Here is a 27,681-nt window from a genome sequence, read left to right on the forward strand (position 1 = left end):
TTTCCAACATGTAAAATGGACAGAATTCTATTTGTGTTACCTGACTCGGAGTTGTTTTGAGAAAATTGCTGGGTAAACATAAAAATAGAGGGTACGCCAAGAGTCTTAGTGCAGTTTCAGTTCTAAGATTATTAAGTTTCATAAATTTAAATGCAGTCAAACTTATTAAAACTTAATCTGCACTAAAACTTTTGAGACACCTTGTGCTATAGAAATGGGAGCTACCCTTAGATTGCTCTTCTTATTTTTGAAATAATAAGCCAAGCTTTATTAATATATTAAACCTTCTCTGAAAATTCCAGATACCCTGGAGGAAAAGAATGACAATAGCAGCTGGGGCAGCAGTAGCACCTCTGGATTCATCCTCTTGGGACTATCCTCAAACCCTCAGTTACAGAAGCCACTCTTCACTATCTTCCTCTGCATGTACCTAGTCACCCTCCTTGGGAACTTACTAATCATTCTGGTCATCCACTCAGACTCAAGGTTTCACATCCCAATGTATTTCTTCCTGAGTATCTTGTCCTTCACTGACATCTGCTTTACCTCTGTCATTGTCCCAAAGATGCTGGTGAATTTCCTATCAGAGACAAAGACCATCTCCTACATAGGCTGTCTAGTGCAAATGTACTTCTTCATGGCCTTTGCAAACACAGATAGCTATCTTCTAGCCTCCATGGCTATTGACCGCTTGGTAGCCATCTGCAATCCCTTACACTATGCCATGGTCATGAGTCACGGACGTTGCATCATTTTGGCAGTAGCTTCCTGTGTGATCTCACACCTCCATGCTCTGCTACGTGTGCTGCTCATGTCCCGTCTGTCTTTCTGTGCCTCCCACATCATCAAACACTTCTTCTGTGACCCCCAGCCAGTGCTGAAGCTTTCTTGTTCTGACACCTCTTCTAGTCAGGTTGTGGTCATGACAGAGACACTGGCTGTTATTGCGACTCCCTTCTTATGCATAATCTTCTCCTACCTGCGGATCATTGCTGCCATCCTCAAAGTCCCCTCAGCAACAGGAAAATGGAAGACCTTTTCCACTTGTGGCTCCCACCTCACCATTGTGGTACTGTTTTATGGAAGTACTATCTATGTCTATTTCCGGCCCCTGTCCAGCTACTCTGCTGTCAAGGATCGAGTGGCCACAGTCATGTACACAGTGGTCACCCCCATGTTGAACCCCTTTATCTATAGCCTGAGGAACAAGGACATGAAACAGGGCCTGGGGAAGTTGAAGGATAGAATCAAATTCTAGAAATCATAGATTCATGGCACCAGAGACTCATAGAATGCTAAAAGTGGAGGGACCTTTAAAACATAAGAATGTTAGAGTGAGAAGGGAACTCAGAATAGAAAATATTATAACATGGAACACAGAGTGTGAAAACTGAAAGAGACCTCAGAGATCATCAATCTAAGGCCAATTGTCTCATTTTACAGATGAGGGAGTTGAAGCCCAGAGGGGGAAGGTGACTTTCCAGGGTCACCGAATTAGTTATTGTTTTATGGTGGAAAGAAAAGAAGTATACCAAGCAGGGTAAGAGTAACAAAGGGTTCTATGAATCTGGGGAAAGTGTGCATGATGTGTAGATGCCAAAGACAAACTCTGCCAAATTCACAAATGTGCCAAAGGTCAGCTCTAATTTCACCAATTTATTTATTCCACATACATTGAGTGGCACTTGGTTCTTGTAAGGCACTCAGCTAAGAAAGACTATACCATGGGGAGGATAACTGGGGCTGTGGCCCAGGGCACCAAAATTTACATAGTTTTAGTAGCATTAATCCTCCCTCACCTGGTTAGCAAGAATACTTAGCTAAAATAGGAAGCTGCAAAATGACACTCTTCTTCTCCAGCCCTGGTGAACTCTGACCTGGTCCCACCCTGATCCCTTCATTAATCCCCGTGGGCCCATGTCCCAGGTTCCTTCCACTGACAGAGACTTGAGTTCTAAGGCTTCTACTTAAGACCTTGTCTTTAAAAGCTGATTTGAGGGTATCCGTCATGCTGCTGGAGGCAGCATGACATAGTGAGTAGAGAGCTGTCCTCTAAGACAAGAAAACCTGTATCAAAGGCTGGCCTCTGACACATACTGGCTGTGTGAACCCTGGGCAGATCACTTAATCCCTCAGTGCTCTAAGCAATTCTTTGAGACTATAAACTGCAGAGAAAGAGTTGACCCACTTTGATAGAGGGAGTTTCCTCATCTGGGAGTTCCCTATACAAATGAGATCATAGGTCTAGTTCCTACCACTTTCCCATTACACTTTATTCTCTGGCTGCATCTTGTAATGCTCACCCTGGGCTTCAGAATTATTCCTTCCAGCTCTGGAGGTAAGTGCTCCCTGTCATGATCATGATCCTCTCTTCCCTTTAAGCTACTCTATAAGGAGAAGGTATAGACCATATAGGGTGTGTATGGTGACCTAGGGAAAATTCTCCATCTGCTACAAAGATGATTTTCTGACTCAAGAAATCAAAGCTGTCACCCTAGCAGAGCTCCAAACCTCTCAAGACACAGAGCCTCTTTTAGGACAGGGCAAACTACCCACAATGGAACAAGAGAGGTCCTTACAAAAGATGACAGAGTTTTCTCATTAAATACGTACTCTTCTTGGGAAACTTTGTTAGTACATCTTGCCCCTCCTCACAGAGCTTACACTTGTTGCTCTTGATCCCACTTGTGTTGCCACTCTGTGTATTTGAATGTGCCCCAGATGATCAGACTTTTTATGTGCTCCTCATGAACCACTTGTTTACTCATACATGAAGGAGGTCCATCTGTGGAAATGCACTGTTTATTTGGTAGCTCTCAAAATAAGCTACCATTGAGTCAACACAATGACCAACAAGATTCCAGAAGACTGATGATAAAGCATGCTATCTACCTTTTGACAAAGAGAAAATAGACTTAGGGTACAGAATAAGATATATTTATTTTTGGACATGGCCAACTTAGGAATTTGTTTTGCTTGATTATGCCTATTTGTTACCAGGATTTTGTCTTTTTTAATTAATGGGAACATGGGAGGGAAATAAATTTTTGCTACTGGAAGAGAAAAATTTAAGCTTACCATTTGGGGGGCATCTAAACTACAGAGTTTTGTTACCAGTTTCAGGGATGCCATATAGATATGAACATTTTTCAAAAGAAGAATTATAAATTATCAACAACATATGGAAAATCTCTTAATCACTAATGGGAAGTAAATACAAATGAAAACAGCTCTGGTTTCACTCACATATCCATTAAATAGGCAGAGATAATAAAATATGGAACTAGTCGATGTTGAAGAGCCTATAGAAAGATAGACCCACCAGTATCCTGCTAATACAGCTATGTATTTATTAAACCTTCCCAGAGAACAATTTGGAACTACGTGAGGAAGTAGCTAAAATGTTCCTATTCTTTAATGCAGCAATACTGCTACTAGTCCTATACCTCAAGGAGGTCAAAGGAAGATTGACGTTCAAATACCAAGCTATTTAAGCAACAATTTAAGGGTAACAAAAAAAAATGGAAAATCAAGTGGCTACCCATTGATGAATGGCTAAAAAAAACTGTGGAATATGGATAAATTAGAATATTGTTGTAATAAAAAACAATGAATATGAAAAATTAAAAGATCATAAATTTAGAACTAGATAGAACTTTGTGGGTTAACTAGTTCAAGCCCTTCATTTTACAGAGGAGGAAACTGAGGCCCAGAGAGGTGAGGCCGAGTCATCTTATATCTCACATTCCCTTCCATGAACTCTTCAATCTCGTGACAGTGGCCTCCTTGTTATTTCTCCAACAAAATAGTTCATCTCCTGACTCCAAGCATTTTCACAAACTATCCTCCATTTCTAGAATCATCTCCTTCTTGATCTTCACCTCCTGGCTTCCCTGGTTTCCTCCAAGTTGCAGTGAAAATCCAACATTCTGCCAGAAATCATTCTTAATCCCTTTTAATTCTAACACCTTTCTTCTGTTGATTATTTCTAATACATCCCGTATATAACCAATCTGTACAGAGTTGTTTATATGTTGTGTCCTCTTTGGCCCTCTTCTATGTTGTCTTCCTCCTCCTCTTGTCTCTCTTTGTATCTCCAGTGCTTAATACAGTACCTGCCACATATTAGGTACTTAATAAATTTGATTGACTAACTGATTAAATGACTTCACTAAGATGACTCAGATAGTAAGTAGCAGAACTGGGAATCAAACCCAGTTTCTTCTGCATCCACAGGTAGAGTTCTTACTTCTGTACCACCCAGAAGACTTGTATGAACTGATACATAATGGAGTAAACCACAGCCAGGTACAGAACAATATATCATGACTAATAAATGACAAGAATGCTGAAAGGAATCTGAGCTCAAGTAACTGTAATGACCAACATTGGTCCTAGGTTACAGATCATGAAACCTATCCCCTTTCTCTTAGTAGACAGGAGGATTGTGGGAAGATTAGAAGATTACAGTTGTGGAACATTGTGTATATTGTCAGATATAGTAACTATTCTGGTTGGCTTTACTGAAATGTGTTTCTGTGAGGAGAGAGGGGTCAATGGAAAGGCACATATCCATGAAAGAATATAAGGAAAAACCAACATGCATACACAAAACATTTTTGTAATGTATACATATATATGTGTGTATATGACATATATACCCACATATGATAAAAATTATGCAAATGTGCAAAGAACTCATCAGTTTCCTTTTTAATATGTGCAAAAGATGAAATCAAGAAATGGCTGTAAAGGGTAAATACAAAACTAATCCATGATCTTGGGAAAATAGTGTCAGGAGAACTAATGTTACTGGCAAGTAAAGTGAAAGACAGCAAAAAGGAGTTTTGAGTAATATTGGAGAGAAAGAGACCAAAATTTGGAACTCAAAATCTTGTGGAAGTAAATGTTGAAAACAAAAAATAAATAAATTTATTAATTTTAAAAAAAGAATTAATGGACAGGTGCTCTAGGTGAATGAAGTAATTATAATTGACAGAGAGAAGGCAAAACTGCTTAATTTTTATTTGACTTCTGTCTTCTCTACCACAGAAAATTATGTGTAGGCCAGAAACAAAAATGACTAAGAGAAAGTCAACACCTGAGACAAGTAAGTAGGAAAGTAGTAAGAGAATGACCTTGATGAGTTCATTTCATCAGGAACAAAGGAATTGCATTCCAGATTGTTGAAAGAATTGAAAGGTGTGGTTAGTGAGCCATAGCCAATGATCTTTACAAAATTATGAAGACTGGGAGGTAGGAACACAGAAAAGAAAAAAGGTAAATTCTTAATTTTCAAACAAGAGAAGAAAATGGAATCTACAAATTGTATATCATTGAAATTAACTTCAATTTCTGGCAAAATTCAAGAATGCATTATGAAAAGAATCATTAGTGGACAGGCACTAATCAAAGGAAGCAGTGATGACCAAGTGTCTTCAAGAGTTACATTGAACACATGACAGGCCACAGTAAAACCTGTTCCGCTTGAAATGTTGGCTCCTTATTCCCTTCTGCCCTAGCAACCTCTGAGTGCATAAATACATGTGTAGTCTGTGCTGATTGCCAGTGTTCCCCTAGTATTTTGAGGCCTGTAAACATTTCATCAATAAAGACATCTTTTTCCATTTCAAAAAAAAAGAGGGGCAACTAAATGGTGCAGTGGATAGAGCAACAGCCCTGGGTTCAGGAGGATCTGAGTTCAAGTCCTGTCTCAGACATAGAACACTTACTAACTGTGTGACCCTGGGCAAGTCACTTAACCCCATTGCCTAGCCCCCCACCCCCCAAAAGAAAAGAGTTACATTGAAAAAAGTTACTGGATTTGGAGTCTGAGGAAATTAACTCAATCCCAGTTTTGCTACTTGCTACCTATGTGACCCAGGGCAAGTCACTCAATATGCCTTAGTCACCTATTTCATCTATAAAATAGTTAGAAGAGGTCAGAAAGGGTTAGAGTAGATGAGATCCAAGGTCCTTTCCAACTCAACATCTATGATCCATTGATCAAGGGAAGAGCAAGATAGAATAATCTCATTTCCTTTCTTGACATGGTTATTGATATCAGAGGAATGTTAGATAAAGTTCACCTGGATTTCAGCAAAACATGTGATAAAGTCTCTTGTGCTGAAAAGTCATGGGCTATACATTACAATGGTTAGGTGAACTCCAGGTAGCTGAGTTGTCAGGCACAAACAGTAGTCAATAATGTTTTTATGTCAATGAGGAAGGAGGTATCTGCCTCACAGATCTCTGCTTGGCCTTCATCTACTTAACATTTTTATGAAAGACATAGATAACAAGTTAATTTCACTTTAGGTTGCATTAAGAGAGGTGTATGTCCAAGAAAAAAGAGAAAGTACTTCTGTACTTTCCCAATGTCAGACTACATGAAACAAAATCTGTTCAGTCCTTGATGCCATCTTAGCAATGAAATTGATAAACTGAAGAGCATTCAACAAGAGGTCAACCTGAATAGCGGGGCCTGAAGATCATATCATGTAAGGATCAGTTGAAAGAACTGATGAAAGAAGACATATGAAAGGCATAGTGGTTGTTGCCAAGTATCTAATGAGTTGTCATGTGAAAAAGAGATTGGACTTGTTTTGCTTCTCCCCAGTAGAGAGCTCTAAGAATAATCAGTAGAAGTTTGAAAGAAGAAAATTTAGGTTTGATATGAGGAAAAGTTTCCTAATAATTATTCCTAATAATCAAAAAAAGTACAATGCGCTGTCTCTAGAGGTAATAGGTTCCCCTTTTAGATAGGTCTTCAAGTAAAGGTTGAATGATCACTTGTTGAGGATATTGTAATAATAATAATAGCTAGTATTTAGGGAGTGCTTTTAGGATTTATAAGATGCTTTATAAATATTATCTCATTTCACCTTCATAGCAGCCCTGTAAAGTAGGGGCTATTATTACCCCCATTTTATATATAGAGAAACTAAGGTTTAAAGTGTAAATGGTTTGCCTAGGGTAACAGTAAACATCAGGTGCATAATTTGTGTTTTGGTTTTTTGTGGTAATTTTTATTTATTTTTTTGTTTTCAACATTTACTTCCACAAGATTTTGAGTTCCAAATTTTCACCCCTTCTCACCCCTCCCCCCACCCCGAGATGGTATGCATTCTGAACACCCCTTCCCCTAGTCTGCCTTCCCTTCTATCTCTTCCCCCCTTCTCTTATCCCCTTCTCCTTCAATTTTCCTGTAGGGCAGGATGGATTTCTGTAACCCATTTCCTGTATTTCTTATTTTCCAGTTGCATGCGAAAACATTTTTTTTAAACATGTGTTTTTAAAACTTTGGGTTCCAAATTTTCTCCCTTCCTCCCTCCCCATCCACCCTCATTGAAAAGGCAAGCAACTAAATATAGGTTATATATGTGCAGTTATGCAAAACACTTCCATAGTAGACATGTTGTGGGGAAAAACTAACTCTATTTCCCTTAATCCTATCCCGCTCCTCCCCATTTATTCTATTCTTTCTTTTGACCCTGTCCCTTCTCAGAAATATTTGCTTCTGATTACCCCCTTTCCCAATCTGCCCTCCTCTCTATCATCCCCCTACTCTTTTGTCCCCTCCCCCCCATTTTCCTATAGGGTAAGACATTTCCATACCCAACTGAGTGTGTATGTTATTCCCTCCTTAAGTCAAATCCTATGATAATAAGATTCACTCATTCCCTCTCACCTTCTCCCATTTCCCCTCCACTGTAAGAGCCTTTTCTTTCCTGTTTTTTTTTGTGAGATAATTCACCCTGTTCTACCTCTCCCTTTCTCCTTCTCCTAGTATAATTCTCTCTCACTCCTTAATTTTATTCTCTGGATGTGACCCCTTCGTTTTCAACTCGCCCTATGCCCTCTATCTATTTATCTATATCTATGTATACGTACATATAATTTTTTCCCCTCCAACTACCCCAAGACTGACAAAGGTCTCATGAGTTACAAATATCATCTTTCCATGCAGGAATGTAAACAGTTCAATCTTAATAAGTCTCTTATGATTTTCTCTTTCCTGTTTACCTCTTCATGTTCCACTTGAGTCTTCTATTGGAAAGTCAAATTTTCTATTCAGCTCTGGTCTTTTCATCAAGAATGCTTGAAAGTCCTCTATTTCACTGAATGACCATTTTTCCCCTGAAGGATTATACTCAGTTTTGCAGGGTAGGTGATTCTTGGTTGTAATTCTATCTCCTTTGCCCTCCGGAATATTATATTCCATGCCCTGCGGTCCCTTAATGTAGAAGCTGCTAAATCTTGTGTTATCCTGATTGTGTTTCCACAATACTTGAATTTTTTCTTTCTGGCTGCTTGTAATATTTTCTCCTTGATCTGGGAACTCTGGAATTTGGCTACAATATTCCTAGGAGTTTTCCTTTGGGGATCTCTTTCAGGAAGTGACCAGTGGATTCTTTCAATTTCTATTTTGCCCTCTGGGTCTAAAATATCAGTACAGTTTTCCTGGATAATTTCTTGAAAGATGATGTCTAGGCTCTTTTTTTGATCATGGCTTTCAGATAGTCCAACAATTTTTAAATTCTCTCTCCTGGATCTATTTTCCAGGTCAGTTGTTTTTCCAATGAGATATTTCACATTGTTTTCTAATTTTTCATTCTTTTGGGTTCAGATGCATAATTTGAACTCAGGTCTTCCTGACTCCAGGCTCTACCCACTATCTGTTCAGCTGTTGAAATTTGGGTTGGATTAGATGGCCTCTGAAGTCTCTTCCAACTCTGACATTCCATGAGTCTCTGTAACTCGTCACTTCACATGTTTTCTCATATATAAAAGGAGGGTATTGGGCTAGATGATACCTGCCTGCTCTAGAACCAGTGAACCCATCCTATGCACCATCACTGTAACCATAGCTAATGATCAGCCATCATTCCCATTCAAGAGAAGCATTAGATTTTGTTAGGGGAAGAGGGGGGGAGTATATTACATTATTGATTCACATTGAGCTTGCAGTTAATTAACATATACCCCCTTTCAGATGAATTATGTTGCCATACCTACACCCAACCATATACTTAGACACAGTTTAACATATCACATCACACTCCATGCTAGTGATTCTGGTTGTCCCTTTATTAACTTTTACCAGAGAGTTTTTGTAGAGTCAGCAAACTGAAGGATTTACCAAGACTTGGCTGGTAAAGGAACTTCACCCTGAGGGGTCTAGAGATCAGCCCACTTTTGCCCATGTGTTTGTGCTGATCCAGGGAAAATATGTCACTTCTGTATCCTTGGGAGAACATGGATCTTTGATGGGATTATGAAACTCTGGGGACAATAAGGGAGGGAATGGAGAGAGGCAAAAAAAGGAGTAAGTGATTGGTACAGATTGACGCAGTTACTAAGGATAGTGAGCAATGATAAAAGTTAGCGTTAGACAAATCTCACTGGAACTATTTCTGAGAATGTGGCTGAGGCCCTGCTTAACTAACCTTGAGGTCAAACTGCTGTAGAAGATACATTGGCCTCACACATGGCAAACCAACTAGCCCTCCACTCAAGCAGCCAACCACCACCAAACCTCTACCTGGGCCCACAGCGCTGGCTTCACTACTCAAGGGCAATTTCCCACATCTGCCAGCTGACCCCAGCTGATGAAGATCAGTCGGTACTCAATGCAGCAGAAGAGAAGCAAGAAGCCAGGGGAAAAAAAAAATTTACAGGAAGTGTCTCTGATAAAGGCCTCATTTCTCAAATATATAGAGAACTGAGTCAAATTTAAAAGAATGTGTTATTTCCCAGATGATAAGTGGTCAAAGGTATGAACAGGCAGTTTTCAAAAGAAGAAACCAAAGCTATCTATGGTCATGTAAAATAATATCTGAATCACAATTGATTAGAGAAATGCAAATTAAAACAACTCTGAGGTATCACCTTATACCTATGAGATTGGCTAATATAACAGAAAAGAAAAATGACAAATATTGGAGGGGATATGGAAAAATTGCAACACTAATGCACTGTTGGTAGAGTTGTGAACTGACCCAACCATTCTGAAGAATAATTTAGAACTGTGTCCGTAGGGCTATAAACTGAGCTTACCCTTTGACCCAACAATACCACCACTAGGTCTGTATCCCAAAGAGATTTTTTAAAAAGGAAAATGATGTACATGTACAAAAATATTTATAGCAGCTCTTTTGTGGTGACAGAGAATTGGAAACTGAAGGAATACCTATCATTTGGGGAATGGTTGAACAAGTTGTGGCATATGATCATGATGTAATACTATTGTGCTATAAAAATGATGAGCAGGATGATTTCAGAAAAATCTGGAAAGACTTACATGAAATGATGAAAAGTGAAATAAGCAGAATCAGGAGAAGACTGTATACAATAACAGCAATATTATCCAATGATCTAATGTAAATGACTTAGCTATTCTCAGCAATACAATATTCCAAGACAACTTTGAAGGACTTATGATGAAAAATGCTGTCCACCTCCAGAGAAAGAACTGATGGAATCTGAATGCAGATTGAAGCTTACTTTTTTTTACTTTCAATATTTATTATTTTGGGGTTTTTTTTGGTCTACATTTTCTTTTGCAACATGGTTAATATGGAAATGCTTTGCATGACTGCACATTTATAATCTATATCAAATTGCTTGCTTCCTCTAGAAGAGGGAGAGGAGAGAGGGAGATAATTTGCAACTCAAAATTTTATTTTAAATGTTAACATTTTTTCTTTACATCTGATTGAGAAAAATAAAATAAAAATTAAATGTAAAAAAAAAGCTCAGTAGGTCAACAAGGGAATACAACCAACCAAACTTAATCAACTCTGATTATTCCAAGAACTATCAATGTGAAAGCATAAAGCAATTTCCCATTCTATGTATCAGGGACTATATGCCCATTTCAAAGTCCTCCTTTCACATGTACTCTAACAAAAGAGTAGGGAGGAGGCACAGAAAAGTTTGTCATAAGAAAAAAAAAGGCAGCTTAAAGTAAAGGTCATGGGGTAGCAGAACATTCTTACCTAATTATAATATATTGATCAAATTTTACCATTCTGAGGATTTTCCTTTTTCTTATCTCATGTGATCCCATCCAACAATGCTGAAGGTAGTCAAGAAAGGTTTTACACTCATTTTACATGTAGAAACTGAGAACAGAGATGGGAAGTGACTTGTATGAAGTTATACAGCCACTTACTTCCAGAGCTAGGACTATAACCTAGGTCTCCCAGTTGCTATCACCCTTACCCCTCTTTTCCTTTCTCCTCTCAGGAGTATCTTTCATTTGCTCTGTATATAGGCTGTATGTAAATAGTTGTTTACATGCTGTCTCCCCCATTAGAACGTAAACTCCTTGAGGACAGAGACCTATTTTTTTGCCTTTGTATCCCCAGTGCTTAGCACAGATCTGAGCACATAGTAAGTACTTGATAAATGCTTGTTGACTTGACAACTTGTTTCTATTTCCCTACATACCAAGGGAGTATGCCTAGGTCCCTGCATCCTTCCTTATCACGCTACAAGTAAAAATGGAAACAGAATAACAAGAGAATGATTACGAGGCCCCAAGAGGTACTTTCACTTTAGGTTCCCAAATACAGATTTTGTGGGGTTCGTTGGGGAAGACTCATGCTTTCCTCCCAAGCTAAACCTTTTAATGAGGCCCCAGGGAAAGGAGAGATGGGTGTGAGGGATGGGACTGTTTGCCTCTTCAGGCAAGGTCATCAATAGCATGATGATCCACCCACTCCCTGTACCACTTCCCCTCGAATTATAGGATCCTTCAGGGTCTTGACTCTGCTGGAGGAACTGGAGTATTTCCCTGAGAACCAGATACAATCTTCCCTCTTACCTGACTAGGGATTTTCTGGGATAACCTCTTCTTGAGGGGAAGAAATCATTTGCTCTTCTCACCAGGTTAGGCTAACAACCTATGTCAGGTCAATCCTGAGGGAACGTTACTTACCCAACTACCGCGCCCCCCCCCACCCTGCACTTGGGGCTTCTTACCATCCTGAGAGAATGGGGCTAAAAAAGCCAAGAGAAGAAATAATGTAGTATAATGAGAAGAGTGATTCAGTGGGAGTAGAGACTTGTTCTCTAGTCTTGGCTCTGCCAATGAACTTGCTATGTGACTTTAGGCAACCCACTTCTTCTGAGCTCTTGTCCCTTGTTCCTTGTGGAACAAGAGATAGGTGACATAGTGGATAAAGCACTGGGCTTGGGGTCAGGAAGATCTCAGTTCAAATCCTGCCTCAGGCACTTCTGAGCTGGGTGGCCCTGGGTAAGTTCTTTAACTTCTTTCAGCATCCATTAACCCATCCATAGGAAGAAGTTGGACTTGATAATCTCTAAGGCACCTTCAAGCTTTAATTATAAGATTCTATGATCTCTCTACTCATTTTTCTTGTCTGTAAAATGGTGAAAAGGGTAGACTAGATGATTTTTAAAGTCCTTTAAGCTTTAAAATTCTATTTTCTATATTCTAACATTCTATGTTCTGTGGTCCCTTCCAGCTCTAAAATTCTGTCTTCTCAGAGCCTTCCAGCTTTTACAGTCTATATTTCTCAGTTTCCTTATACACGACACTCCATCTCCTGACTCTGGGCATTTTCACTCAATATCTACCATGTCTGGTACTCTTTCTCACTCTTTCTCTGCCTCCTGGCTTCCTCCAAATCTCAGTTAAAGTCTCATCTTCATAAGAAGCCTTTCTCGGTTCCCCTTGATTGCTGGTGTCTTCTCTCTATTATAATCTCCAGTTTAACCCATCTATTGCTTTCGGGTACATAGTTGTTTGTATTTGTCTCTTCTGTTGGAATGTGAGTTCCTTAAGAGCAGGAACTGGTTTGTTTTGTTTTGTTTTGTTTTGTTTTGCCTTTCTTTGTATCCCCAATAATTAGCATAGTGCCTGGCACTTCATAGGAATTTAATAAATGCTTACTGACTTGACTTGACTTAGACTCCCAGAAAAGAACCTATGTCACCAACCAGTAGCCCAGTAAGTAATGAATCCTGCCTTTGCCTTCTTATATCCCCTCACTCACCTTCTTACCCTTCCTTTCTATATACTTCACCATACCCCGTTCTCTTTTCCCTTCCTCCTTCCTCCATCTCTAGACATAGGATTGGTAGTCAGTGAGACCACTGAAATTCTAGAGTTTCATCCCAGCATGTACAGAGGCTAGCTGTTTAGAGGTTAATGCTCTTTTGGCAATGGCCCTGACCCTGGACATTCCCTCTTCACCTCATACTTAGGGGAAAGATAGTATAATGAGAAGAATCCAGAGCCCTGAACTGGGAATCGTGAGATCCATATTTGTGTGGCAACTCTGTTTCTAAACCCACTTGGTGACAATGAGCAAGTAGATTCCCTTTTCTGGGTTTCAATTTTCTTCTCTATAAAACAGAGACGTGAATTGGGTCATCTTAAAAGTCCTTTCCAACTCTGTAATTCCAGGATTCCATTGTTCTAGGTCTTCTAACAACAATTCCCATTCCTAGTCAGCCTTAATCCTTTACCCTTGGCACCCTCCTAATGAATACCAGTAATAACAACAGGGAGAGATGAGAAAGTTCTTTCTTTATCCTGGCTGCTGAGAAGACCCAATTCAATCTCTTTCCACTTTTGAGTTTATGTTCTTCTCTTTCTCACATTATAAAACTTCCCAGGATGCCTTCCCCAAAACAGAGGCAGCTAGGTGACACAATGGAGAGAGTGCTAGGCTTAACAATGGAGAGAGTGCTAGGCCTAAAGTCAAGAGGACCTTAGCTCAAATCCAGCCTTAGTGACCTTGGGCAATTCACTTAACCTGTGTTTGTCTCAATTTTCCCAACTGTAAATGGAAGAATGATAGCACCCAAGGTTTTGTGAGGCTCAAATGAGATAATATTTGTAAACTGCTTAATGCAATGCCCAACACATGGTAGGTGATATATAAGTGCTAGCTATTATTAGAGAATTATAATTTCTCACTACCTGTCTCATTTCCTGATGTTGTGTAAAGGTTTTCTTTCTTCCTATTAGACTGTGACCTTGGAGGGGGGGAGCCCTTTCATTGTATCCTGTCTTTCCTCTGAATTGTATCATTCAATGATACCTTCAGTTCACCATCCATCAGCAAAAATCCATTTTACTACAATGGAAACAACCTCAGATAAAAACATACTTCTTAAATACATCTAAAACTCATAGCCAAGGGCTTCTACCACCAGTGCCACCACCATACCCCAGATTTATGACTCATTCAGATCAGATCTGATCCTGGGAGGCTACCCAGAAGATCACTTATTCTTGTTTCATGATGCTCCCTCCCAGAGTGTTCTTTAGTAAGCCTTTTAATATGGTTTGTATTTAGCTTATGCCATTACTTTAAGAGATCCCAGATTTCATCATTGTGGACACTCCCTCCATTGACACAGATCACCACACCTCCCTACCTCCCCACTCCCCCTTTCCCCCCAAACACACACTTTAGTAGATAGTCTATATGACTTGCTTTGGGCATGCTCACACAAATCAACTAGTCAGCAATCTCTTGACCCTTATTATTAGCTAGATCAGTCCTTGAATGACTAATATGTAGTCTTTTACTGAGCTTATACCAGAATCCTTTACAATTTGGTAGGACCTGCTACTTCATTGGCATAGTCTTCAAGAACTCAAGGTCATCTCCCTACTCCATGATGAGACACTAGCAGAAAACTTCAGTGGAAGACAAAATGACATACAGATCGACAAATTACAGGTACACAGCACAATCACAAGTCCTACTTTGCACAGACCAATTCGTCAGCAAGGTTTTATTTTCTGTTCCAGTTCTAGTATAGTTGTCCTGGAAGAGGAGATAAGCAATTCTTGTCCACAGTCTTTGGAAGCAATAGGATGTATCCACTGGACTTGAGGTGCAACCCCTGCCCCCAGTTCCTTGTTGAAAGTGCTCTTTCTGCAACTAAGATAGCTTCTCACCATTTTGGATTCTATCCAAGCAACTCAACTCTTCAAAATGTCCATTTCCCCAGGCTCTCCCTCTCTAGGTCAGTTTCCATGAGAGGTTTCTTCCTCATGCACTCACTTACAGTTGGAAAGGATCTCAAAGTTTGAGTATTTCAACCCCTACATGAAACAAGATTCCATTCTACAAGTAGTCACCCAACCTCTCATTGGAAATCATAAGTGACGGGGAACTTGTTGCTTTCTAAGGCAGCCCATTCCACTTTTGGTCAGTTGTGATTGTCTTTTTTCCATACATCAAGTCAAAATCTACTTCTTTATAATTTCCATCCATCACTTCTAATTCTTCCTATGGGGGGCAAAACAGAATCAGTCTAACCTTTCTTCCACGTGATAGCCTTTCAAATACCTTCCTTCTATCCTCCCTCTCTTCTTTTCTACAGACTAAATGAACATTTTCCAGTACCTTCAACTAATCCTCATATGGCATAAACCACAAGGCCTTTCACCATCTGGGTTGCCCTCCTCTATACACTCCCCAGTGTATCAATATTCTTTCTAAAGTAAAATGTTCCAAACTGAACACAGTATACCAGAGCAGTATACAGTAGGGCCATAATTGCCCGAGTCCTAGATAATATGCTCCTGAATACACCTCAAGAAAGATTAGCTTTCTTAACTACATTCTGGAGTTAAATTGAATTTAATGATAATGATAATAGCTAATATTATATGGTGTTCAAAACATGCCAGGCATACATAATACAATTATTATTTCATATGATCTTCATAACAACACTGGGAGGCAGGTACTATTATTATCACCATTTTGCAGATGAGAAAACTGAGGCAAAAAGTGGTCAAGTGACTTGCCCAGAGTCACACAACTAGTAAGTATCTAAGACCAGATTTGAACTCAGTTCTTCCTGACTCCAGAGCTCTATCCACTTTAGGACCTAGCTACTCCTATCTAGCCATATCTTTCTCATATTATATCTATGTAAGTAATTTTGAACTTTCTCTATGACCTTTATATTTATCCCCATTAAATTTCCTCTTTTTAGATTCAACCTAAATTTCTAACTTCATAAGAACTTTTTTGTCCCATGACTCTACCATCCAGGGTATTAAGTATCCTTCCTAGCCTTGTGTCATCTACACATTTAACAAGTCCATCATCTATGCCTTCATCCAAGTCACTTGTAAAAGCGCTAAATAGCACAGGCTCAAGCGCAGATCCCTGAGGCACTGCACTGGAGACCTTTCTAGCTGGCATTGAAACTTTAATGAAAACGTTGGGTCTGGCTATTCAACTAGTTTGGAATCCATATAATTGTACTAATGTCTAGGTCATATCTCTACCATTTTCACAAGAGTAGCATGCAAGATTTTATCTAAAACATTGCTAAAATCCAGTTAAAATATATCCCCTGATATTACCAGTTTGATAACCCTATTAAAAAACACTTTCCTCACAATAATCCCATGACATACCTAGTGCAAATATTATTGTTACCATTTAACAAATAAGGAAACAAAAGTGCAGAAAAGCTAAATTATTTTTAAATGTCAAACAATGATGCGCAAACCTAAGTGTTCAAACTCTAAGACCAGTGTTGCTACTGCCACACTCCCGGCTACCTCATCAGAAGAAACTGGGATTCCTATATTGTGTGACTGATTGGACTAGAATACCAAATGTTGTAGACTCATAAAATCTAGGACTATGAAGGGCCTTAGAGGTCATCTCTACCAGGCCCTTCAGGCATCTGAAGCTCAGAGAAATTAAGTGATTTGCCCAAGCATACACAAACCATCCATAATAAAATTGGGATTCCAGTTTAGGTCCTCTAACTCCAAATTCAGTGCTCTCATCTCACCTAAATCTGAAATTCTCTGACTCTATACACATACACCCCATATCGACTGCGCTTAATTTAGTGAGTTGTTATATAGAAGAAGGTTTAGGTTTATTGCGCTTGGCCTCAGAGGGAAAAAAAGGACCAGTTGGGTAGAGATAGAGTTTTGTCTCATAAGGAGGAACAATTATAGCTATTCACTAATGGAAGGGGCTGCCTCAGAGGGTGCTGAATTCCTCAATGCTATAAGTCTTCAAGTAGAGACTAGACTACCACTTATTAGGTATATTTTAAGGGCAATTCATATTTCAGTAGAGGCTTAACAAGATTACATTTTTGGTTCCTTGAAATGCATATTCTATATGCTGGGGTCCTTTCCAGCTCTGTTAACATTCTATGATTCTATGAAATGTTGGAAGATGGACTTTTCCTCTGCCTGGCGGGACACCAGACAAGACCTCATGGTTATGCCATGTGAGCTTGCCAAAAATAGGCCGGGCCCATTCTCAAAAAATTTCGGTCCATAGAGTTGTGTCCAGCAGCTCAGGTCCCTACAAATCCCATCCCTCCACAATTTCCCCTTAGTTTCCTTCCCATCTTCTCTAGTTTAACTTCTTCCCTCCAGTGATATACTCTCTTCTCCCTGTTTTATTCCTTGATTTCAGCTTATCTCATTTGCAATCATTTAAGTTCCAGGAAGCCAAGGAGTATGACTTAGCTAAATGTATCTCCTCAAACACAGCAAGCACAGCATTTGGTCAAAGTAATTATAATAGCTGACTTTATGTTGTGTTTTATAGTTTACAAAGCAATAACATAAGCTACCTTATTTGACCCTCACAACAACCCTGTGAGGCAGCCAGGACAGAAAGAGTCTTGGCCCAGATGATGCAAATGGTAAGAGGCATGACATGAGTATAGACCTATTCTTGTGACTACAAATCCAGGGTTCTTCCCACCACATAAGAGTAGCCTAATAGTAGGTGCAAAATAAGTATTTGGTGACTTGACTTAACTTGGATGGATGGATGGATGAAAAACCATTTATTAAGCATTTATTATGTGCCAAGCATTATGCTAAGTACTAAATGTACAAAAAGAAAAGCAAATATACTTTGTGCCTTCAGGGAGCTTATGTTCTACTGAAAAGCCAATACACAAAGGAGAGAGAGTGGTGGCCAGGGAGGAGTCGTTTGCTCCAGAAAGTTCTAGTGATGGTGGGTGAGGGAGCATAAGCAAGTAAACAGACCCACACCATCCAGAAACAATTGCAGAATTGGGAGAAAGGGTGAAATGAAGCATATACACTGGTAAGACAGTTGGCAAGGCAGATGGTTAGAATAGCTGTGAAATGAAGCATGGTAGTTAGAATGTTCCTGAAATAGTGGAACAGAAGAGGCAGTCACCAATCTGGAGAGTGGGTTCCCAAGGCAGATATTTCTCCAGGACAGCAAGACGTTTGGCAGATGGCAGCAGAGTAGGGAAAGAAGTGGAAATTTGAATTGAAGTGAATTGAATTTATGGAAGTTATAAAGAAGTACACTTTAATACATAGTAAGAAAAAATTCCTAACAATTAGAATTATCCCAGAGCAGAATAGACTGCTTTGGGAGGCAATGAATTCCTCATCAGTGAAAGAAGATCTTTAAGCAGAGTCAAATTAATCACTTTTCAAAGGTCTCATAGAGGGGTTAACATTGGGTGACATCTGAGTTCCCTTCAAACTGCAATTTTGTAAACTAAATTGAATTGAATTGGATTGAACTGAGTCAAAGTAACAGGAACTATCCCTTAACCCAGGAACTGAACCCATTGTCTAGCTTCCCAGTCACTCATGTAAAATTCCTGGAATTGGTATTAAAGTCTTTCATGGGCTATAACTTGAAAGTTCTGTGTGGACCCAAAGACCCACCATTAGTACCCAAGTGAATCTCTGCCTCCTCCTAACAAGCATACTACAGAAAGAAAAAAAAAGGTTTGGTTGGAAGATACTTAGAAAGGTCACTGACTTAGCAAAGGGAGGAAGAAGCTAGTATCATGTACAGGACACCAGATTTGGAATTAGAAGACCAAGTCCCTTCACTTCTCCAGGACTCAGTCCCCTCATCTATAAGATAAAGGGGTTGAATAATATGACCTTCAAAGTTCCTTACAGAGCTAAATCTCAGGGCTCCTATTACCCACTAATACCAGACCTAGTGATAAAAGAAGAAAGGACAAAGCAGTGCTTGAAATCCTCTCTTGGAATAAGAATGCAGAAGATGTAAGAACACAAAAGTGAATTTCAAAATGTCTTAATGCTTTCTCCAAGCTCAGAAACACCCAGAAAGGTCCCCAAGGGATTCCAAATTATGGGAAGTCACAGAAGCCAACACAGCTAATGGTCCCCAATTTTGCTTCCCCCACAGGGCTGCAATGGAGAAAGCAAACCAAACCCACGTGTCTGAATTCTTTCTCCTAGGGCTGACCACTGATCCCCAGCAGCAGGTGTGGCTCACTGTCCTCTTCCTGGCTATGTACCTCCTCAATGTGATAGGCAACACAGTCATCATTGTAGCTATCTTAGGTGACAGCCGCCTTCACAGCCCTATGTACTTCCTCCTTTCCAACCTATCCTTGGTTGACATCTGTTTCACCACTGTTATTGTGCCCCAGATGCTGGTGAGCATGCTGATGCAGAACAAGGCCATCTCTTTTGCCCAGTGCATTGCCCAAATGTACTTCTTTGTGGCATTTGGCATCACAGATAGTTTCCTCCTGTCTGTAATGGCTATTGACCGTTACATGGCCATCTGCAACCCATTACACTACACCACAGCCATGAGCCCCAGGCGTTGTGTCCTATTGGTGGCCATGTCATGGGTGGTATCCCACTGTCACTCACTGATGCACACACTCCTCATGGCCCACCTGTCCTTCTGTGGGCCTAACACTATACATCATTTCTTCTGTGATGTCCAGCCCCTGCTGACACTTTCCTGCTCTGACACCTCTATCAATGAGGTCTTGGCTTTCACTGAAGGTTCCTTGGTGATCATGAGCCCATTCTTATTCATAGTTATCTCCTATGTCTGGATCACACATGCTGTGCTGAGGGTTCCCTCAGGGAGAGGGAGGTATAAGGCTTTCTCCACCTGTAGCTCCCACATCACTGTCGTGGTACTGTTCTACGGAACCATCATTTCAGTATACATTCGCCCCTCATCTACCTACTCAGTCACCAAGGATCGAGTAGTAACAATCATCTATACTGTGATCACCCCCATGCTGAACCCTTTCATCTACAGCCTTAGGAATAAGGACATGAAGGGAGCCTTGAGGAAAGTGATAGGAAGAGCAGAATAGCCTGTGCCATCCTTCTCACCCAACAGAATGACCTCCTTGGAACAAGCTTGGGTAGAGTAGCTGCTATCACTATAAAAAATTTAATGCAGTAAAAAGGAAGCTAAATGACTTTGAAGATCTAGATTCTAGTCCTGGTTCTGCCATTCACTACCTGTATGACCCGAGAATTGTTTAACTTCTCTGGACTTCTGTTTCTCAACCTGTAAATTAAGATGGTCAAGCTAAATTGTCCCTAAGGATCTTTTTTGTGATTCAGTGGTCATCATCAACATTTACTGCATGCCTCCCTACCATGTATTTAATACTGGGGGTAGAAAGGAATGTGACATGGACCCTGATATCAAAGAGTCAGCTAGCCAATAAGCAAGTATATAAGCACTTACTACCTGCCAGGCATTCTGCTAAGCACTGAGAACACAAGTAACGACAAAAAACAATCCTTGCTCTTGAGGAGCTTATAGTCTAATGGAATGAGACATCATGCATACCAACAAAATACATACAAGATAAATTGGAGATAACCAACAAAGGGAAGGCACCAGCATTGAAGGGGATTAGGAAAGGCTTCGTGTAGATGATGGGTTTTTAGCAGGAACTTAAAGGAATTCAAAAAAGCAAAGAGGTAGAGATGAGGAGCGAGAAAATTCCAGGCATGGAGGACAGTCAGTGGAAATGCCCCATCAAGAGATGGGGCATCTTATAGAAATAACATCAAGGAGGCCCATATCACTAGATCACTTATATTCTAGTTGGAGAGAGAAAATGTACATATAAAAGATAACCAAGGATACTAGGCAGTTACAGTTGTGCCCAATGAGTCAGACAGCAGGATAGAATGGAAAAATCCCTAGCTCCAAAGTCAGAAGATCTGGGTTCAAATCCCAGATCTCCTGCTTACTACCTATGTTATCCCAAGCAAGTCATTTCATCTTTCTGAATCTCAGTTTCCTCATATGAAAAAAATGAAGGAGTTAAGTTAAATGGTCTCTTAAGGTCTTTGTTAAATCCTGTGAGTGTTCTGGATAGTGACAGCTAAAGGAAGCCAAAAAAAGGAAAAAAAGGTGGGGCAAACAGAAGCAAGAGTTGACTTGGACCTTTATGGACAGTAAGATAAGGAATGAAGAAGGCATTCTGGGATGAAGAAACAACTTGAGCAAAGGCAAGGAGGCAAGAAGAGCCTTGATGAAATTATGCAAATAGAACCCTAGAGATTCTTTCCTACTACATCTCAAGTCCAAAGCTGCCTTCATCCAGGACAGCCCTGGATCCTGATGCCTCACTTAGCATCGCCTCCCCTGCTCCTTTTCTTCTCCAAATCATCCCCTCTCCTCTCAGAGACTAATATTTTGTTCAACGCTACTTACTAAGTACACAATGTGCCAGTCATAGCGCTGGGCCCTGAAGACATGAAGAGAAAAATTAAACAAGGAGACATCATTGTATGGTGTAAAGAATACTAAGGAGACCAATGCTATTGTCCTTTCTCCATCACTAAACTCCTTGTATGATTTAGGGCAAGTCACTGGTCTTCTGTATGCACCAGTGTTCCTCATGTCTAAAATGATTTGATGAATAGAAAGTTGGTCTTGGAACCAGGAAGACCTGGGTTCAAGTCCCATCTCAGACATAGACTACTTGAGTGACCCTGGACACTCAAGCACTTCTCAGTGCTTGAGGTAACCCTCTAAACCTCAAGTTGCAGAGAAGGTGCCAACCTGCATTGGCAGAAGGAACCCCTTCACCTGAAAGTTCTTTAGACTAATGGAATCACAGGTTCAGTCCCTATCACTATGTTTCCATGACATGCCTCACTGGGTCACTATAAGCATCAAGGGAAATAGGTTTCAAGTAATTCAGAAACTCTTAAATGCGATATAAATGTCAGCAGCTAGAAGTGTCTGTAGCACCTTGAGGAAAGGTTCACTGATTGTGAGTGTACAATAAAAACATATAGGTTGGTTGACTGATTAATCTAGACATATTATCACCTTAGAATTTTACCCCCTGACTTTCATCCCACAGTAAATCCATTCAGGACTCTAATTAGAACAGTCTCATCTACCTGTCCTATGAAACTCAAGATTTCCTCCATCATAAGCTCAAAATTTCTATAGTATATTAATATTGAAGTCATTTCCTCAAATATCACCAATAAAGTATATATATTAAGTATGACTATCCCAAATTTATAGATGAGGAAATTAAGATGCAAAGAAGTTGTGACTTGTTCAAGGTCACACAGCTAGAAAACATGGAAGTCTAAATTTGAACCTAGGACTCCAGAATACAAGTGCTGTTTCTATCATTTCACTTAGTAAATGCTTGTTGATTAATTGATTCAGCAAGTCATCTCCCACCCCATCCAATGAACCCTAACATCTATAAAATGAGGATATTATTATTTGCATCTATCTCCCACCCTGGGATATTGTTGGGAAATACTTTGTCAACTGTTAACTGCTATAGAAATGAGAACCGTCATTATTTAATTATTATTACTATCACCTCTACTCACACGGGAGAATCACAGAATTGTCAAATTGGAAGTAACTTCTGAGGCCACTCAGCTCATACCCCAAAAGAACCCCAACTATCACATAACTGATAAGTGATCTTATAGCCTGTATTGGAAAACCTCCAAGGAAGAGGAACCAATAATATCCCAAGTAAGCCAATTCCACTTTTGTTTTTAGCTTCAGTTGCAGGACATTTCTTTTCAATAACCCCAGATTTTCAAATTGCTTTAAGTGTTACAAGAATGAAAAATCAGAACTGATGCTCAGCTGGCTCATTCATCTCTTAGCAACCACCTGTATTATGAAATTTTTCTAGCTAGAAAGACCTAAGATTTAGGATATTGCTTCCTGAAGTTTACAAAAAATGTTTTTTATTAAGAAGAAATTAGTCTGAGTGAGTTAGTAGTATCTCTCAGCTTGCCTATATTCTCTTTTTTTATTTTTAAAATAAATTTTATTAATTTATTTTGTTTTTACAACACCTGCATTTCCTCAAATTCTACTTTTGCCAGCTCTAATTATTCAGAAGTTTTTCTCTACATCAAACCTAAATTGCCCTTTTTTCAAATTAAAAAGAACAAATAAATCCCTCCTCTACATGACAGTTGTTAAAATATTTGAGCACAGCTCAAATGCCCCACCTCCTCAAATCTTAAACATCCCTGCTTCCTTAAACTGATACTCATATGACATGGTGTCAAGACTCATCACCATTCTAGGTGCCCTCCTTGGATGCCCTCCAGGTTATCAATGTACTTCCCAAAATATGGTGGCAGAGCTGAACACATCATTCCAGTTGTGCTCTGACCAGAGTAGAATATGAAGGGACTGTCTCTAAGAGTTCATTCCTGGGAGTTTTTCTCTAATGCCTCATAGTGGTGACACACACTTATGAAGGCAATGACAGAGGAGCATGAGCTCTAGCAGGTCCTACCAAATTGGAAAGCCATTGAACATGGGCCTAGTGGTGTCCATCATATAAGAACTTTGCTAAGTATAATGAGGCTCTTTTTCAATATAACTGATAGTATAGTGAAAGATTATTGAACTTAGAGACAGGAGAAATGACTTCAAATCCCCCCCCCCCGATGTTTACTAGCTGTATGAATATAGGCAAATCACTTCTCTCTGAGCCTTGATCTCTTCATCTATAAAACCTGTACAAACTACCATATGGAGTTGCTATGAGGGAAGTTCTTTGTAAAACTTAATGGCTCTCACAAATCAGGGCAGAGACAGCCCCTGAAGGCCCTTCCAACCCTAGATCTATACTATGATTTTGGAGGAGTTATGGGATTATCAGGCACACTAATACTTTATTGGTGGTATAATGACTCAGTCTAGGAATTCTGAAAGATAATTTGAAATTATTTAAGAAAAGTAAGTTACACATATCCTCTCTTACACAGTGACCCTAGGGCAACAAAAATGCAAAGGCCAGTGATAGAAAGTCTTATACACATCAATTTATTCCTAGTGGCACTCTTTTTGTAATAAAATCTAGAAATAATATAGACACATAAATTAAGAATAAATACATTCCTGTAAGTGAATGTAATGGAGTATTATTGTAACATAAGGGATGACTAAAGTGAGAAATTCAGAGAAACCTAAAAAGACACATAGAAATTGATATGGAATGAAGAAAGCAAAATTAGGAAAACAATATATACAATAACAATGAATACAATAGTATAAATGAAGATAATACTAAATAACAAAAGAACTCAGATCAAATTCAAGGATTAATATTATTTACATTTTTTTACATGTTTTACATTATTTTACATTATTTACATTTACAAATGACTGATGTTGGAATTCACTACCTTCTTCTCAGCAGACAGGTGGTAAACAGCATGTTTAGAGTGTTATATATTTTGCCAGTTGAAATTTCTGTATTAGGCAGTTTTGCTTAACTGTTGTTTTCTATTATAAGGGAGAGTAATATCAGGAGATTATTGTTTTTGGATAGTTTTCAGTCATTTTCAGTTCTATTCTTCATGATCCCATCTGGGGTTTTCTTGGCAAAGATACAAGAATGATTTGACATCTCCTTCTCCAGCTCATTTTACAGATGAGGAAACTGAAGCAAATAGGGTAAAGTGACTTGCCCAGGGTCACACAGCTAGTAAGTGTCTGAAGCCAGATTTGAACTCAGGAAGATGGGTCTTCCTGACTTCAGGCCCAGCACTCTCTCTATTATGCCACCTAGCTGGGAAGTAAATGCAGGATAAAATCAAAAAGCACAAATGAAACATTAACAACGATAAAGTCACAGCTCTTTAGATTTATTAAAATGGAATGAAATGAAAAAAGCCCTGGACTTAGAATCAGAAAGACCTGCCTTTGAGTTCTAGCTCTCCATTTGAACCTAGGGAAGTTGACTCCACTATTTGAGAGTCAGTTTCCTTACCTAAATAATGATGAGATTGGATCAGTTGATACCTAAGGTGCTTCTCATTTCTAATATTCTGTGAATCTGATTCTGTGTAGTATTCCTATCTTATTACCATACTGGGTCAGTCCATTATTCCAACTCCTTCCATTAAATTAAAAAGCATTTAAGTACCTATCGCATGCAAGGCACTACAGATAGAAAGGCAAAATAAAAAGTCCCTGCCCTCATAGAATTTGCATCCTATTGGAGGGATACAAGAAGTAAATATATAAATATATACTTGATTATTTTAAGAGGAAGAAAGCATTAACAACTTCTCATAGGAAATGATGTCTGAGTCTCAAGACATGAAGGAAGCTAATGATTCTAAATGGTAGAGGTGAGGAAGAAGTATATTCTAGGAATTGGGATGTGCAAAGGCATACAGGCAGGAGATGGGCTGTTGGGTTCTAGAAACAAAAAGTAGGCCAGTTTGGGTAAAACACAAAGCATAGAAAGGTGAGTAATATGAAATTAGTCTGGAAAGATAAGATGGAGCCAAATTATGGAGGTCTCAAAATGTCAAACTGAGGAATTTGTATTTTCTCCCCGAGGCATTAAGAAGCCACTGAAGATTCTTGTGTAATGGTCTGACATGGTCAGATTTGTGCTTTTGAAAGACTATTTTGATGGTTCTGATGTGATTTGGGGGGTTCAGGGACTCTCCCCCCCACCTGCCAAAGACCAAAGTACAAGACAGGGTCATTTGGAAAGAATTCATGGACTCAAGTAATCTTTAAGTCAAGTTGGCAAAGGTTTATTGTTATGCTAATCAGCGGGCAAAAGCTCTTAAGAAACCTGCGACCTTAGAGGGGTTCAGTTAAAGTTTACACAGGAAAAACTATAGTAAAACATGTGCTAAGTATGCTGACTAGGTGACTCAGGGCAGGATTAGGGGGTGGTTAAGCAGTGGTCAGTTCTTAAAGATACTTTTTGTATCTACTGCGCAGGTATTTTACCCAGAGTTCACCAGGAAAAGCCCAAGGCAGAGCCACAGGGAGGTGTGGTTTTTAGGTCTGCTTTGTCACTAAGTTAACTAGGGGTTAAGGCCAATTGAGGATCCTCCAGTTTCCCACTAATCAATGTCTTGTTTGACAAGATAGATGTAGGGAGTGTACACATGTCTTGAATCTAGGATACATATAATGAGGAGCCCAGGATGCTTATAATGAAGTAGGGAGTTGGTATAGATAGTCCAGTGGGTACTGAATATCTTTATGAGCCAGTACAAAGTCAGTTCAAACTAATAATTCCTACAGGTATGGGTTGTTACTGTACCAGGTAGAGAAATAAGTGTTTTGCTGGGGCCCAGTCATGAGTAATTGCTAAGCATAGTGTCTTTGAGCTGGGAGAAACTGCCAGAGATAGTGTTTTTGAGGCTAAAGGGAATTATGGTCTTGAAATTAGGGTCTGAGCAGAGGCACCCAAGTACTCCATCAGTTCCATGGGGGTTAGGTTGGAAAGAGGACAGACTGGAAGCAGGAGTTCCTATAAGGAAGCTAAGTGAGGGATAATAAACACTTGAACTAGAGTGATGGCTACATGAACATAGAAAAGAAGATAGATCTGGGAGTTATTTTGGATGTACAACCTAAAAGATTTGGCAATGGACTGGATATGGAGGTTGAAAAAGAGGGGGAAGATGCAGAAATAGGGAAGTTAGGAAGAACAGATTTAGTGGGGAAAATAATGAGTTTGGGATGGTTATAGGATGCCTAGGTAGACATGCTGAGAAGGCAGCCAGTGGTGCAAGGCTGGAGACCAGGATGGAAATAAGGGTTGAATATATAGATTTAGGAGTATTTTGCAGAAAAGTGGTCATTAAAATAATAGGAATTTTTAAAAGTACAGGAACTGGGAGAGAGAAAAATATAGACAAAGAGACATAAATAGAAACATGGAGATATATATATAATCTCCATAATATCCGTATAAATATAAATATATACATATATGTTTCTATGTCTATTTTCTGTTATATATGTATATATGTGTGTATACACACATACACACACACATACATACGTACATACATACATATATTCTTAGCACCTAGAACAATGCACCTAATAAATGAGTGTTGATTGATTGGTTAAGTAGGCAGTACAAGCATAATTTCCCTATTTGATAAATAAGGAAATAACTTCTAAGAAGTTGTTATTTGCTCAAGTTTACACAGATGGAGCCAAGATTTGAACTCAGGTTTTCTGATGCCACATTCAGAGGTCTTTCCACTAAATCACAGTTGATTCAGTGACATCCCAATCAGTGTAATCATTCAGCCTCTGCTTAAATACTTATATTGTCAGGGGGTTCATTACCACACAAGGCAGATGATGCTATCTTTCAGACAATTCTAATTGTTTTAGAGATATTCCTTATTTTTTTTGCCAAAATCTGAACCCCTGTAACTTTATAATACCTCTTATGTCTGAAAATACTTCAGATATTTGATGGCAGACACAATTTCTAAATCTTCTTTTTCTCTTACTACGGTAGGTTAACTTTTTAACTGCTTGATGGACTTTGGAGGTAAAGATGTTGGAATACATATATTGTTATAGAATTCTTGAGTTGGAAGAGACCCCA

At 39.3% G+C, this 27,681-nt stretch overlaps 2 protein-coding genes across 2 annotated transcripts; both read left to right on the plus strand.

Moving 5' to 3' along the window:
* Positions 1-346: 346 nt before the first annotated feature.
* On the plus strand, positions 347-1,258 carry LOC114046999 (olfactory receptor 1L4-like). The gene has a single exon (XM_027867642.1). The coding sequence runs from the start codon at positions 425-427 to the stop codon at positions 1,256-1,258; it is 834 nt and encodes a 277-aa protein (XP_027723443.1). The 5' UTR covers positions 347-424.
* Positions 1,259-19,206: 17,948 nt separating this feature from the next.
* Positions 19,207-20,136, plus strand: LOC114047349 (olfactory receptor 1L6-like). Its single transcript, XM_027868152.1, has one exon. The coding sequence runs from the start codon at positions 19,207-19,209 to the stop codon at positions 20,134-20,136; it is 930 nt and encodes a 309-aa protein (XP_027723953.1).
* The last annotated feature ends 7,545 nt before the right edge of the window (positions 20,137-27,681 follow it).

The sequence above is a fragment of the Vombatus ursinus genome, unplaced genomic scaffold, assembly GCF_900497805.2.
Source record: "Vombatus ursinus unplaced genomic scaffold, bare-nosed wombat genome assembly UNPS02014786.1, whole genome shotgun sequence".
NCBI classification, from domain to species: Eukaryota; Metazoa; Chordata; class Mammalia; order Diprotodontia; family Vombatidae; genus Vombatus; species Vombatus ursinus.